Below are 15440 nucleotides of genomic sequence, written 5' to 3' on the forward strand. Positions count from 1 at the left end.
AGTAACCACAGGTTGGAAAGGAGGAGTTCCAAAGAATGGAAGGACAAGGAAGGGAGAGTGTGTAGATCTGTCCTGATGAAGGTGGACTGAATAATTAGAAGCAACAGATACAACACTGGGGAGGGGTGAAGAGGAAGATGACCTTGGAGATCCAAGGAGACAACTCTGTCAGAGCTGGGAGAAAGTCAGTTGGGAGCTCCTCCACTTGAAGGATGGAAGGCAGGTAGCGGCTGTTGAGCTTTAATATATATTTTAAGATGAATAAAATGATTAATCAGCCGCTGATAATCCATCAGAGTGGACAATCCAACCATTAATAATCCTGTAAACTCGCTGTGGGCGGGGAAAGCGTCTATTGTACTCTCCCAAGAGCTTAATACAGTGCTCTGCACACAGTAAGCGCTCAATAAATATGATTGAATGGATGGATAAATGAATCGGGAGACGGGAACTTTGGAGGGGCGCATCAGAAGGACTGAATAGAAAGAAGAAAAAAGAAGGGAGAAGTGTAGCGCCGCGGAACAGGAGGGATTCTGAGAGGAAGAGGGTCTGAAGGGAATCAATCAATCCATAGTATTTATTAAGCGCTTACTATGGGCAGAGCACTGTACTAAGCACTTAGAAAAGTACAATGCAATAGAGTTGGTAGACACTGTCCCTGCCCACAAGAAGCTTGTGGTCTCCAGAAAGGAGACAGACAGTTAAATTAAGTACAGATAGGAGAAGAGTTTGAATATAAGGATAAGCACTTGGGAGAGTTCAGTATTTAAAGAGTGGGTGGACATGTTCCCTGACCACAGTGAGTCGGTGAGCCCATCAATCGTAATTACTGAGCGCTTACTGTGTGCAGAGCACTGTACTAAGCGCTTGAAATGTACAGATCGGTAACAGATAGAGACAGTCCCTGCCCTTTGACGGGCTTACAGTCTAATCGGGGGAGACGGACAGACAAGAACAATAGCAATGAATAGAATCTAGGGGATGAACATCGCATTAAAACAATAGCAAATAAAGACTTGTCAGCTGTGTGACTGTGGGCAAGTCACTTGACTTCTCTGAGCCTCAGTTCCCTCATCTGTAAAATGGGGATCAAGACTGTGAGCGTCACGTGGGACAACCTGATTACCCTGTATCTCCCCCGGCGCTTAGAACAGTGCTCTGCACGTAGTAAGCGCTTAACAAATACCAACATTATTATAACCAATGCCCCAATGATCATTGCAGCGTGGCTCAGTGGCAAGAGCCCGGGCTTGGGAGTCAGAGGTCACGGGTTCGAATCCCGGCTCTGCCACTTGTCTGCTGTGTGACTGTCAGCCCGTCCAAGGGCAGGGACCGTCTCTATCCGTTACATTCCAAGCGCTTCGTACAGTGCTCTGCACATAGTAAGCGCTCAATAAATACTATTGAATGAATGACGGTGGACAAGTCACTTCACTAATCTGAGCCTCAGTGACCTCATCTGGAAAATGGGGATGAAGACTGTGAGCCCCACGTGGGCCAACCTGATGACCTTGTATCTCCCCCCAGCGCTCAGAACAGCGCTCTGCACAGAGTAAGCGCTCAAACACCAACTATATTATTATTATTGGGCCGACTGGAGGTGGGGTGGCCAGGGCAGCCACCAGGCCCCAGCTAGGGCAGCCACCAGGCCCCAGCTTGGGCGGCCCTGCCACAGCGCCGCTGACGTCACTTCCGCTCCCGCGACGGCGCCATGGGCCGGGCGGGAGGAGCGGGAGGGAGAGAGCGCGCGTGCGCACAGGGCGGGGAGGGCGGGGACGGTCGTCCGCTATCCCAGCATCCTCCCCGCCGGGGCGGCCCCTCTTCCCCCCTTCCTCCTCTCGCCTGCTCCTGGCCAAGATGGCGCTGCTGGCGGCGGCGCCTCGGCGATGGGCGGCCGCCAACGCCGCCTTGCAGCGGAGGCCCGGACGGCGGGGGCTCCACGGGGCGGCCCGCCCGCAACACCTCCACCAGGTAGGCCACCGGCCCGGGGTCGCGGGAGGCCGGGCTGGAGGGCCACGGGGGTCCGGGGCCTCAAGGACGGGCCCGGCCTCCTGCCCCTTCCCCTCCCCCACGGCCTCCTCTACGGCTCCCTCCTTGACTTCTTTTATGAACAGCTCGCCCACTTTGGCAACGTATCTGGCGTCTCATTTTATGCACCTCGCTGGCGTTTTGTTCATGCACGGGTCTGGCCCTCGGTGCCTTTATAACGACCGTAACGATGGCACTTCTGCAGCGCTTGTTCGGGGCCAGGCCCCGGTCTGAGTTGATGTACGTAGCTCGCGTTTTGTTGAGGTCGCTGGCGTTTCACCTAACTATCGGGCGTGTGTCTATCTGGCACTTGATCCATTCGTGTATATGACTGTTATTTTATTTATGTGTATGTCTCATTTAATTTATGTATGGGCCTCTCGTTTTATCTGTGAATGGGTCTGTCATTTTGTTTGGACATTTTGTTTTTGTGTAGAGGTCTGTCATTTATGTATAGGATTGTCATTTATGTATAAGTCATTTTATTTCTGTATAGGTATGTCACTTTATATATAGGTTTGTCATTTTGTTCATTTCTGTATAGGTCTGTCATTTTATTCATTTGTGTATAGGTTCTGTCATTTTATTTCTTTATAGGTTCTGTCACTTTATTTCTGTATAGGTTCTGTCACTTTATTTCCGTATAGATCTGTCATTTTATTTCCGTATAGATCTGTCATTTTATTTGTGTATAGATCTGACATTTTATTGATTTCTGTATAGGCCTGTCATTTTGTGTATAGGCCTGTCATTTTATTCATTTCTATATAGGCCTGTCCTTTTATTCATTTTACATAGGCCTGCCACTTCATTTACATATAGGCCTGCCACTTCATTTACATATAGGCCTGCCACTTCATTTCTGTATAGGCCTGTCACTTCATTTCTGTATAGGCCTGTCATTTTATTCATTTCTGTATAGGCCTGTCATTTTATTCATTTCTGTATAGGCCTGTCATTTCATTCATTCATGTATAGGCCTGTCACTTTCTTCATTTCTATATGGGCCTGTCATTTCATTATAATAATAATAAGGATGAGAGTGGTATTTGTTAAGCAGTTACTATGTGCCAAGCACTGTTCTAAGCTCTGGGGTAGATACAAGATAATCAGGTTGTCCCATTTGGGGCTCACAGTCTTAATCCCCATTTTACAGAGGAGGAAACGGATTCACAGAGAAGTGAAGTGAGCGGCCCAAAGTCACACAGCTGACAAGTGGTAGAGCCGGGATTAGAACCCACGTTCTCTGACTCCCAGGCCCGTGCTCTTTCCACTAAGCCACGCTGCTTTTATTTATGTATATGGGTGTCATTTATGTATACACCTGTCATTTATTTATGTATACATCTGGCATTTTATTTATATTGACATCTGTGTATTTGTACTGATGTTTATCTCCCCCCCCCCAGACTGAGATGAGAGCTCACTGTGGGCAAGGATTGTCACTCTTGATTGCTGTTTTGTGCTCTCCCAAATGCTTAGTACAGTGCTCCGCACACAGTAAACGCTTTATAAATTCGCTTGTATACGAATGATTGAGTAATCATTATAATAGTAATTGTGGCATTTGTTAAGTGCCTAATGTGTGCGAGGCACCGTACTAACCGCTGGGATGGTTACAAGCAATTTGGATCGGACACAGTCCCTGTCCCACCTGGGGCTCACAGTCTTAATCCTAATTTCCTAGATGAGGGAACTGAGAAGTGAAGTGTCTTGTGCAAGGTTACGCAATAGACGTGTGGCAGAGGCGGCATTAGAACCCAGGTCCTTCGATTCTCAGGCCCAGGCTCTTTCCATGAGACCATGCTGCTTCTCCATGGTATTCGGAACATCTTTGCCCCATGTCCTGAAATGTTTCAGGTTGGAGTTTGTCATTTGGAGAGCTGTGTGAAATTCCACCCGGGGTCTCAGAGCAGCCTAGCGCCTAAAGACAGGTGATAGATGACATTGGCGGCAACCGGCAGCCTGGTTGAAAGTCACGACCGAAGCCACGATCAAGTCAGGGTGACGCAGAAGGGAGTGGGAGAAGAGGAAAGACGGCCTTTATCAGGGAAGGCCTCGGAGGAGACGCGCCTTCAGTAAGGCTTTGAAGTGGGCCGGGCTGCGATGGAGTTAGGAGAGTACTGAGTTGCCACAGATACGCATCCATCTTCCAGAGACAGGCTACTCTTGGTGTCATCGTCATTAAAGGTATTTATTGAGGACGTACTCGGCGCAGAGCACTTTAATAAGCGCCGGGGAGTCACATGCCTAGACAGGGTTACAGAAGACTGGATCGAGTCAGGCCACCAGCGGGAAAGTAATGTTTTTCACGCCCCAGTTTGGGTTGGGTGGGACACTTCTAGGGACTGCCTGTCAGCAGATACCCAAGCGATATCTCGTCAGACAGTATGGCCCGGCAGCTGCAGCGGAGACCCACCGGGTTGTGATCCGAAATGATGATCGAACGCGACGAGTCGCTTCCGATTCGTAACGACTTCATGGACTTCTTTATCCAGAGGGTTTTCTCGGTGAAAAATACGGAAGCGATTTACCATCGCCCTCTTCCACGCAGTGAAAACCTAAGTCTCGGTCGTTGGATCGACGTTCTGATCGTCCGCCCGTGACTCTCTCCCATGCCGCCGCTGCCCGGCACAGGTGAATCAGCTCTGATGCTTCGGCTGAGCCCTTTCCATTATGGGTAACGCCGACGAGAGAATCTCTTGTAGTGGCGGAGCTCTAAGCTTCATTGGCGGACGCAAACTCTCCTGCCATGATAAGGCGTTGATTAGTAGGAGAGCCTCCGAATCCTACGAAGGGGTTCTTTTGAGCTGAATTTTTCAGAGGACTCTGAGGCAAAATTATAGTCAGGCACTGCAAAACCACCTTTGAGGGTGAAAGGACGCCCTCACACACACTCGCGCACGATTGGACACAAGCTCGATCTCTTACCGCTGCACAATCTACCCCCCTCACCAACTCTGAAATCCCTCTCTCTGACTGCAACCTTCTCACCTGCCTCCTCCTTCACATGCCTCCTCCCCCTAAGTCTTTACTGTTCCCCCACAGAGACCTCCGCTCTCTCGACCCCATCCATCTCTCTCAGCGCATCACACCCAACCTAGCCTTACTACCCACTCTCTCCACTCTCGATGACCAAATAGATGCTCTCAACTCCACCCTCTCTACTCAACTCCCTCCCTCCCCATCCCTTCGTCGCTGTCGCACCACTAACCCACAGCCTGGATCACCTCCACCGTCCGCCTCCTTCACTCTTATGCTCGAGCCGCCGAACGCCGCTGGTGGAAATCTAAACACCAGGCCAACCTCTGCCCTCTCCCCTATCCGCCAAAACTTTCGCTTTCCTCACCGACACCCATGCCCATCACCCTGGTCCGTTCCGGACCTTCAACTCCCTCTTCAGGCCCCCTGTTCCTCCCCCTCCCTCATCCCTCACTCCCAATGATCTGGCCAAAGTCACCCCTCCCGCTCCTCCGTCCCCCCTCCTCTCGACTCCCTCTTCTACTTTCCCACCCTTCCCAGCAGTATCTTCAGAGGAGATCTCCCTCCTCTCAAATGCCACCCCCTCCACGTGCGCATCAGATCCCATTCCCTCCCACCTTATAAAAATTCTCGCCCCTTCCCTCTTCTCCTCCTTAACTTCCATCTTCAACTGCTCACTCTCCAATGGCTTCTTCCCTTCTGCCTTCAGACATGCCCATGTCTCCCCCATCCTAAAACAACCCTCCCTTGACCCCAAGGCCCCCTCCAAGGCCCCATCTCTCTCCTACCCTTCCTTTCCAAACTCCCGGAGCGAGTCGTCTACACTCTCTGCCTCGAGTTCCTCTCCTCCAGCTCTCTCCTGGACCCCCTCCAGTTTGGCTTCTGTCCTCTCCACTCCACCGAAACTACCCTCTCGGCGGTCACCAGTGATCTCCTCCTTGCCAAATCCAGCAGCTCTTGCTCCATCCTAACCCTCCTCGACCTCTCAGCTGCCTTTGACACTGTCGACCATCTCCTTCTCCTCCACACCTTATCTCACCTTGGCTTCACTGACTCCGTCCTCTCCTGGTTCTCTTATCTCTCTGACCATTCATTCTCAGTCTCCTTCTCAGTCTCCTCCTCCCCCTCCTGTCCCCTAACTGGCCTCAAGGGCCAGTTCTTGGTCCCCTTCTACGCTCACTCCCTTGGTGAATTCCTTCGCTCCCACGGCTTCAACTATCATATCTACGCGGATGATACCCAAATCCATATCTCCTCCCCTGTTCTCTCTCCCTCCCTCCAGACTCGCATCTCCTCCTGCCTTCGGGACATCGCTACTTGAATGTCCTCCCGCTACCTAAAACTCAACGTGTCCAAGACAGAGCTCCTTATCTTCCCTCCCAAACCCTGTCCTCTCTCTGACTTTCCCGTCACTCTGGAAGGCACTATCAATCCTTCCCGTGTCTCAGGCCCTCAATCCTGGTTTCATCCTTGAATCCGCTCTGTCATTCACCTCACACGTCCAGTCCGTCGCCAGAGCCTGCCGGTCCCACCTTCACAGCATCATCAAGATCGCTCTTTCTTCTCCGTCCAAACCGCTACCTCGTTGGTACAGTTCTCTCATCCTATCCCGACTGGATTACTGCATCAGCCTCCTCTCTGATCTCCCAACCTCCTGTCTCTCCCCACTTCAGTCTGTACTTCGCTCTGCTGTCTGGATTATCTTTCTACAGAAACCTTCCGGGCATGTCACCTCCCCCCCCCCCCCCCCCCCCAAATCTCCAGGGGTTGTCAGGCAAAAACTCATCACTCTTGGCTTCAAAGCTCCTCATCCCCTTTCCCCTCCTACCTCACCTCATATGGCCTATGGGCATGGGTCTGTTGTGGTTGTTTTCCACATGTCCACAGGTTGTATACATCAGTGTATTTTGTGGCTTAATGGAAAGAAAACAGATCTGGGAGTCAAAGGACTGAGGTTCTAATCCCAGATTCACCATTTAATAATAATAACTATGGGGATTCATACCCGTTCTCCCTTTCATACCCGTTCTGCCTCCTACTTAGCCTTAAGACCCGTGTGGGACAGGGGGTGTGAACAACTTGATTACCTCAGTCAGCACTTAGTACAGTGCTCTGCACCCAGTAAGCGCTCAATCAATTCGATGGAATGAATGGTTGGTTCATAGTAAGCGCTTAACAGACATTATTAGAAGAGAAGCAGCACGGTGTTAGGGAAGCAGCGTGGCTCAGTGGAAAGAGCCTGGGCTTCGGAGTCCGAGGTCATGGGTTCGACTCCCGGCTCTGCCACTTGTCAGCTGGGTGACCGAGAGCGAGTCACTTAACTTCTCTGTGCCTCAGTTACCTCATCTGTAAAATGGGGATTAACTGTGAGCCTCACGTGGGACGACTTGATTACCCTGTATCTACCCCAGCGCTTAGAACAGTGCTCTGCACATAGTAAGCGCTTAACAAATACCAACATTATTAGAGCCCGGGCCTGGGAGTCAGAAGGTCATAGGTTCTAAGCCCAGCTCCACCACTTGCCTGCTCTGTGACCTTGGGCAAGTCACCTCACTTCTCTGGGCCTCAGTTCCCTCATCTGTAAAATGGGATTTTGTGAACCCCATGTGGGACAGGGTCTGCGTCCAACCTGATTTGCTGGTATCCACCCCAGTGCTTAGTACAGTGTCTGGCACATAGCGCTTAACGAATACCATAGTATTTATTATAGTGTTTAGTCAAACCTTCTTGGATAGAAGGCATCGGAAGAAGCAGCCCGTGAGCACGCTCCCGGCATCAGACTTTGACTCTCCTTAATGTGGGATGTTGTGAGAACTTCCCTGCATTTTCCGAGAACCGGAAGCGTATTTTGGGGGCAGATTTCACTCTCAGACGCTTCCGGGGAGGAGGCTTGTTGGCAAAAGCAGAAGGCCGGAATCTCATCTTTCTCAGTTAATAGGAAATGCTTTCGGAAGCTGAGAACCCTTCAGTATCTCGATGATTTTTTTTCCTCCCTCAGAAGTCTTCTCTCCCAGCGTCGAGCTACTTGCGGGAGGAGGCGTCCTTGGGAATTTAACCTTGCGCGTTCAGATTTCGGGGCCGGCGGTGATGTGGATGGTGGGTGGGCTCGCTCCCCCAGCCCGCTCAGTGATCGCGTTCTTTTTCTCCTCACAAGGCAGGTCTAGCGTGGCAGGGCGAGGTTTGCCGGGCTTTTGGAGACGCTAAAGGTTCTGGGGGAAGAAGCGGGAGGACCGTTTGCAAACGTTCTCCGGGTGATTCGTTTCGTTGTCTGTCTCCCCCTTCTAGACCGTGAGCCCGTTGTTGGGTAGGGATTGTCTCTATCTGTTGCCGAATTGTACTTGCCAAGCGCATACTACAGTGCTCTGCACACAGTAAGCGCTCAATAAATAGGACAGTGAATGAATGAAAGCGGGGTTGGTGGATTTAACTAGAGTCACCAGGTTTTGGGGGGCTGTGTGTCTTTCCCCGTACTTCTGCCTCATCCCTTCTGCTCCAGTCCGACCGGTGCCGTGCTGGGAGATTGAGACCGTCAGTCAGTCGTATTTATTGAGCGCTTATTGTGGGCAGACCATTGTACTAAGCGCTTGGGAGACAACAATATAGCAGACACATTGCCTGCCCACAAGGAGCTTACAAACTAGAGGGGGAGACAGACATTGTCATAAGTAAATTACAGAGAAGGACACACTTGCTCCGCGGTGGGGGTGGGAGAAGCCAAATGGTTTCCAGGGAGGAGGGGAACTAAGAGGAAATTGGAACGGGGGCGAGAGGTGTTACTTGGGGAATTTAACACTGGCCCTAGTGGATAGAGCCCGGGCTTGGGAGCCCGAAGGATCTGGGTTCTAATCCCGGCTCCGCCACCTATCTGCTGTGTGATCTTGGGCAAGTCATTTCTCTTCTCTGAGCCTCAGTTACCTCAACTCTAAATTGGGGGTTGAGAGTGTGAGCCCTGGGTGGGACAGGGACTGTGTCCAACCTGATAACTTTTGTTTGCCCCGGTGCTTAGAACAGTTCTTGGCATATGGTCGAGAAGCAGCGTGGCGCAGTGGAAAGAGCACGGGCTTTGGAGTCAGGGCTCATGAGTTCGAATCCCAGCTCTGCCACTTGTCGGCTGTGTGACTGTGGGCAAGTCACTTAACTTCTCTGTGCCTCAGTTCCCTCATCTGTAAAATGGGGATTAAGACTGTGAGCCCCACGTGGGACAACCTGATTCCCCTGTGTCTACCCCAGCGCTTAGAACAGTGCTCGGCACATAGTAAGCGCTTAACAAATACCAACATTAATATGGTAAGCACTTATCGAGTACAATCTTTGTTAAGACGGAACGAAAGGCCTGCGTTTCAGCTTATGCCGTCACAGAGAATTGACTCGTGGGGGACTGTTTATCCCCCACCAGCCAGAGAGTTTTCGACCGTTGGCTTCCCAATCAATCAGTTGCATTTACTGAGAATCTGCAGAATGCAGAGCACCGTACTGAGTGCATGGGAGAGGATGATAGAAGCAGCATGGCCTAGTGGATAGAGCACAGGCCTGGGAGTCAGAAGGACCTGGGTTCTAATCCCGGCTCCGCCACTTGTCTGCTCTGTGACCTGGGCAAGTCCCTTCACTTCTGTGGGCCTCATTTCCTTCTTCTGTAAAATGAGGATTAGGAGTGTGAGCCCCGTGTGGGATGGGGACCGTGTCCATCCCGATTAGCTTACATCTACCCCAGCGCTTAGTACAGGCACATGGTAAGCGCTTAATATATGCCATTTAAAAAAAAAAATCAGCAGACACGATCTCGGCCTTGAGGGAGCTGACACTCCAGGGGAGGAAAACACAAAGGTTTTTGTTAAAACTGTCTTCTCTTTGCCTAACGGGAATAATAATAATAATAATATTGGTATTTATTAAGCGCTTACTATGTGCAGAGCACCGTTCTAAGCGCTGGGATATACAGGGTAATCAGGTTGTCCCACGTGAGGCTCACAATCTTGATCCCCGTTTTACAGATGAGGGAACCGAGGCACAGAGAAGTGAAGTGACTTGCCCACAGTCACGTAGCTGACGAGTGGCAGAGCCGAAGGGAAGGCGTGAGGGCAGGTAAACACTAGGAGCCTATCATTTGGATCTCGCAACATTTTCACCGTCAGATTCGTCTTTGTTGTTTTCGGAGTTTAAAAGAGCGTCGCTATTTAACCACCTAAAGGTGGATGCGGTAAGCCAAGCCCGACGCGTCTTGGCAAGCACATTTAAACCCTGAACCGGACTCAATCGACTGAACCAGAATCCTTTCAAAGGCCCATCTGGTTTAGGTATAATCTTGCCTCTTCATCGGCTGAAATTGAGCTATCCTTCCCCACCGTTTGAGGCTTACCGCCAAGCTAATTCCGTCTCTCGGCTGATTTAATCGCAAATATCGGATTGTTTTTCAGCGCGTTGGAAAAGAACCTCCGGCGGGTTAGTCGTGGTATTGAGTCTCTGAGAATCGATGGCTAGATCTGCACAGCCGAAGCAAAAATGGGAAGCATTCATTCATTCAATAGTATTTATTGAGCACTTACTATGTGCAGAGCACTGTACTAAGCGCTTGGGATGAACAAGTCGGCAACAGATAGAGACGGTCCCTGCCGTTTGACGGGCTTACGGTCTAATCGGGGGAGACGGACAGACGAGAACGATGGCGATAAACAGAGTCGAGGGGAAGAACATCTCGTAAAAACCGATGGCAACTAAATAGAATCGAGGCGATGTACAATTCATTAACAAAATAAATAGGGTAACGAAAATATATGCAGTTGAGCGGACGAGTACAGTGCTGTGGGGATGGGAAGGGAGAGGTGGAGGAGCAGAAGGAAAAGGGGAAAATGAGGGTTTAGCTGCGGAGAGGTAAAGGGGGGATGGCAGAGGGAGTAGAGGGGGAAGAGGAGCTCAGTCTGGGAACGCCTCTCGGAGGAGGTGAGTTTTAAGTAGGGTTTTGAAGAGGGAAAGAGAATCAGTTTGGCGGAGGTGAGGAGGGAGGGCGTTCCGGGACCGCGGGAGGACGCGGCCCGGGGGTCGACGGCGGGATGGGCGAGACCGAGGGACGGTGAGGAGGTGGGCGGCGGAGGAGCGGAGCGTGCGGGGCGGGCGGTAGAAAGAGAGAAGGGAGGAGAGGTAGGAAGGGGCGAGGTGACGGAGAGCCTCGAAGCCTAGAGTGAGGAGTTTTTGTTTGGAGCGGAGGTCGATAGGCAACCACTGGAGTTGTTTAAGAAGGGGAGTGACATGCCCAGAGCGTTTCTGCGGGAAGATGAGCCGGGCGGCGGAGTGAAGAATAGACCGGAGCGGGGCGAGAGAGGAGGAAGGGAGGTCAGAGAGAAGGCCGACACAGTAGTCTAGCCGGGATATAACGAGAGCCCGTAACGGTAAGGTAGCCGTTCGGGTGGAGAGGAAAGGGCGGATCTTGGCGATATCGTAGAGGTGAAACCGGCAGGTCTCGGTAACGGATAGGATGCGTGGGGTGAACGAGAGAGACGAGTCAAGGATGACACCGAGATCGCGGGCCCGAGAGACGGGAAGGACGGTCGTGCCATCCACGGTGATAGAGAAGTCTGGGAGAGGACCGGGTTCGGGAGGGAAGATGAGGAGCTCAGTCTCGCTCACGTTGAGTTTTAGGCGGCGGGCCGACATCCAGGTGGAGACGTCCCGGAGGCGGGAGGAGATGCGAGCCCGAAGGGAGGGGGAGAGGACAGGGGCGGAGATGTAGATCTGCGTGTCATCTGCGTAGAGATGGTAGTCGAAGCCGTGAGAGCGAACGAGTCCACCGAGGGAGTGAGTGTAAATGGAGAACGGAAGAGGGCCAAGAACTGACCCCTGAGGAACTCCAACAGTTAAAGGATGGGAGGGGGAGGAGGCTCCGGCGAAGGAGACCGAGAATGACCGGCCAGAGAGGTAAGAGGAGAACCGGGAGAGGACAGAGTCCGTGAAGCCGAGGTGAGATAAGGTATGGAGGAGGAAGGGATGGTCGACAGTGTCAAAGGCAGCAGAGAGGTCAAGGAGGATCAGAACGGAGTAGGAGCCATCGGATTTGGCAAGAAGGAGGTCACGGGTGACCTTAGAGAGAGCAGTCTCGGTAGAGTGGAGGGGACGGAAGCCAGATTGGAGGGGGTCTACGAGAGAATGGGAGTTGAGGAATTCTAAGCAACGTGGCGTAGCGGGTAGAGCCGGGACCCGGGAGTCAGAAGGTTGTGGGTTCTAATCCCGGCTCTGCCGCCTGTCTGCCGTGTGACCCTGAGCGAGTCGTTTCACTTCTCTTGACCTCGGCTCCCTCATCCGTAAAATGGGGATTGAGACTCTGAGCCCCACGTGGGGCGGGGACTGGGTCCAACTTGATTTGCTTGTATCCACCCCAGCGCTTAGTACGGTGCCCGGCACCTAGTAAGCGCTTAACAGATACCTCATTTATCGGGTGGTTATCAGGTCGATTCAGTCCATGGAGGCAGTCCAGTGGGTAATAACAATTATGGTACTTGTTAAATGCCTAGTACAGTGCCTGGCACACGCAGTAAGAACTCAACATATATCACAATTATTAGATTATTATTTCATAAGGCCTCTAAACTTGTCCCCTAGACTGTAAGCTCATTGTGGACTGGGGATGCGTCTCCCGACTCTGTCTTCTACTCTCCCGGGTGCTCAGTAAAGTGCTCTGCACGCAGTAAGGACTCAATAAATACTATTGATAATGATGGTGTTTGTTTAGCGCTCACTATGTGCCTAACACCGTACTACGTGCCGGGGTTCATTGAAAAGAATTAGACCGGGCACCGTCTCTGTCCCTTATCGGACTCACAGCGTAAAGGGGAGGGAGGAAAGCTATTTTATCCCCATTTGACAGTTGGGGAAATGGAGGCCCAGAGAAATGACTCGCCCAAAGTCCCGCATCCTGGGAAGGAGCCGAGGAGAATCCAGGTCCTCCGTGTCCAGGCCTGAGCTCTTTCCGTTGGCCATGCTGCGTCCCTCATGGAGCCACTCATGAGTAACAGCCTGGCGTAGTGGATAGAGCCCAGGCCTGGGAGTCGGAAGGTCATGGGTTCTAATCCTGGCCCCGCCACTTGTCTGCTCTGTGACCGTGAGCCAGTCACTTCACTTCTCTGGGCCTCAGTGGCCTCATCTGTAAAATGGAGATTGAGACGTGTGAGCCCCGTGTGGCACAGGGTTTGGGTCCAACTGATTCGCTTGTATCCACCCCCAGTACTTAGAACGGTGCCTGGCACATAGTAAGCGCTTACAGATCTCATAATTATTAATAATCAGCTAGATCGCTGCACTTTCCCGCCCTTGCCTTGGACTAGGGCACACCCTGCTAGTTAGGAAAGGCTGCTTTTTGGTTTCTCTGTCACAGAATGTGATAACCCAAAGACCCTTACCCCTGAATAGTGAGAACGTTACCACTTCCAATGATAGCATTCCCGAGAAGCTCTCGAGTAAGCTGTTATTTCAGCTGGAACGTCTTAAACTCGGCTTGGAGCAGAAGTACTCTTTTAGGGCCGGCTTTTCATCAGCTGCGGTTCTGACGAAAGCCCCGTGACATTGGAGAAGTCCTGAGTCATCCTAGCTGCTCGCCGTGGGCCTTCTCGCCATCTCTTCCGGCACCGCGCTTCCTCAAGGACTTCTTTTGGGGATGACGACATACCCCTCTGGGGGCCACGCGTGTTTGGAATGATGGATGATTTTGAGGCAGAGGAATGGAGAGGTGGAAATTTTCCATTTATTACAGCCCCCCTTCAACCGGGTCCCAAAGGAAACGGGGCCGCAGACAAAACCTTTTTGCTTGGCACACAGCGGGGAACCTAGGTGGTGTTTGCATCGCTTTGGGCCCTTTGAACGTGTCTGGGCTAGGATTTATTCTTATTATCAGTGATAATGATTGTGGTTTTTGTTAAGCGCCTACTATGTGCCAGGCATTGTACTAAGCACTGGGGTGGATACAAGCAAATCGGGTTGGACACGACCCCTGCCATTCATTGGTGCGGTCGTATTTATTGAGTGCTTACTGTGTGCAGAACACTGTACTGAGCGCTGAAAAGTGCAATAGAGCGATAAAGAAAGCAAATCCCTGCCCACAGAGGGTTTACCATGTGGGGCTCACATTCTCAATCCCCATTTGACAGAGGTCAGTGAGGCCCAGAAAAGTGAAACGACTTGCCCGAGGCCACGCGGCACGCAGCCGGGATTAGAATCCATGACTCCCAGGCCCTTGCTCTATCCACTACGCCATACCGCCTGATTGATTCCAAGGTTTTTTGGACAGACTCATTCGGTGGTGGTTATTGGGCACTTACCGAGTGCAGGGCACTGTGCTAAGCGCTGGTTGGCGGCGGCACACGATGTGGACCATCAGTTGGCGTTGCGTGGCACGTCAGATCCCGCGTATATTTGTCTCTCCAGATGATCCGTTTTAGTCTCCCTGTTGGGGTGACTTGGGCAGCTGGGGGACGAAGCTAGAGGGGAAAGCAGAAGGGTGAAAAAGGAAGTAGGAATGGGGAGAGGGAGAAGAGGAAACGAAAAACGGGCGGTGGAAGACAGGAAAGGGAGGGGTGAAGCAGAGGGAGAGAGATGGGGCTGGATATCCTCGCTCCACCACTTGTCAGCTGCGTGACTTTGGGCAAGTCACTTAACTTCTCTGAGCCTCAGTTACCTCATGTGTAAAATGGGGATTAACTGTGAGCCTCACGTGGGACAACCTGATCACCTCGTATCCCCCAGCGCTGAGAACAGTGCTTTGCACATAGTAAGCGATTAACAAATGCCATCATTATTATTATTATATGAATGGGAGTTTCTGTCAGGGCTGGCAAAATGTGGAATGGCCAAAACAGCCCTGTGATAGACACCTTCTCTAAGCTTGCTTTGGTCGGGGAATACGCCTGCTTATCGTTATACCGTACTCTCCCAAACGCTTAGCACAGTGCCCTGCACACATTAAGCGCTGGTAAATATGACTGAATAATTCTTCCCCACCTACCCACCCCGTGGCGGCAGCCAGAGCTCCTTTTGTACCACCCCCGTCCCGAGGCGAGACCCCGAGGGTTTTCAGGTGGCGGGGCAGAACTTCCAAGATGGCAGCCCAACGGAAGACATCTTGGCATCCCCCTGGAGCCTTGAATCAAGTCAACGGGCCCTGAAAGAGCGACCGGTCGTAGTCACCCCCTTCTCCCTCAAAAGTGGCTAACCTCAGCGGGTCGGGAAAGCATTGAGGTACAAAATGAGACGTCGGGATCTCAGCTAGCCCAGTGTTTAGCCATGGGTAGCTGGAATTCCAGGTAAGGGAAGCTAAAACCCCGACTCGGTGAAGAGCGTGAGCGTCACCCCTTCCGACAGTAGTATTCCCCGAGAAGATCTCAAGTAAGTTATTATTTCAGCCGGAACATCTTTAACTCCACATTGAGCGGAAGTACTTCTTTATGGCC

The 15440-nt window shown here is 51.7% G+C and overlaps 1 protein-coding gene and 1 long non-coding RNA gene across 2 annotated transcripts in view; one reads left to right on the top strand and one right to left on the bottom strand.

Annotated features, from left to right (window-relative positions):
- Positions 1 to 1832: 1832 nt before the first annotated feature.
- The window catches only part of ABCB7 (ATP binding cassette subfamily B member 7), a 68154-nt gene continuing 54546 nt past the window's right edge, over positions 1833 to 15440 (top strand). Inside the window, exon 1 of the mRNA XM_029067283.2 lies at positions 1833 to 1971. Coding sequence (XP_028923116.1) covers positions 1858 to 1971 — 114 coding nt within the window. The 5' untranslated portion in view covers positions 1833 to 1857. The remainder of the gene's footprint in view (positions 1972 to 15440) is intronic.
- On the bottom strand, positions 7693 to 14466 carry LOC114812858. The gene is made up of 2 exons (XR_003760464.2): positions 14313 to 14466; positions 7693 to 8219 (listed from the first exon to the last, which is right to left on the bottom strand). It is a non-coding gene; the product is annotated as an uncharacterized LOC114812858 (long non-coding RNA).

This window comes from Ornithorhynchus anatinus, chromosome 6 (assembly GCF_004115215.2).
Source record: "Ornithorhynchus anatinus isolate Pmale09 chromosome 6, mOrnAna1.pri.v4, whole genome shotgun sequence".
Lineage (NCBI taxonomy): Eukaryota > Metazoa > Chordata > Mammalia > Monotremata > Ornithorhynchidae > Ornithorhynchus > Ornithorhynchus anatinus.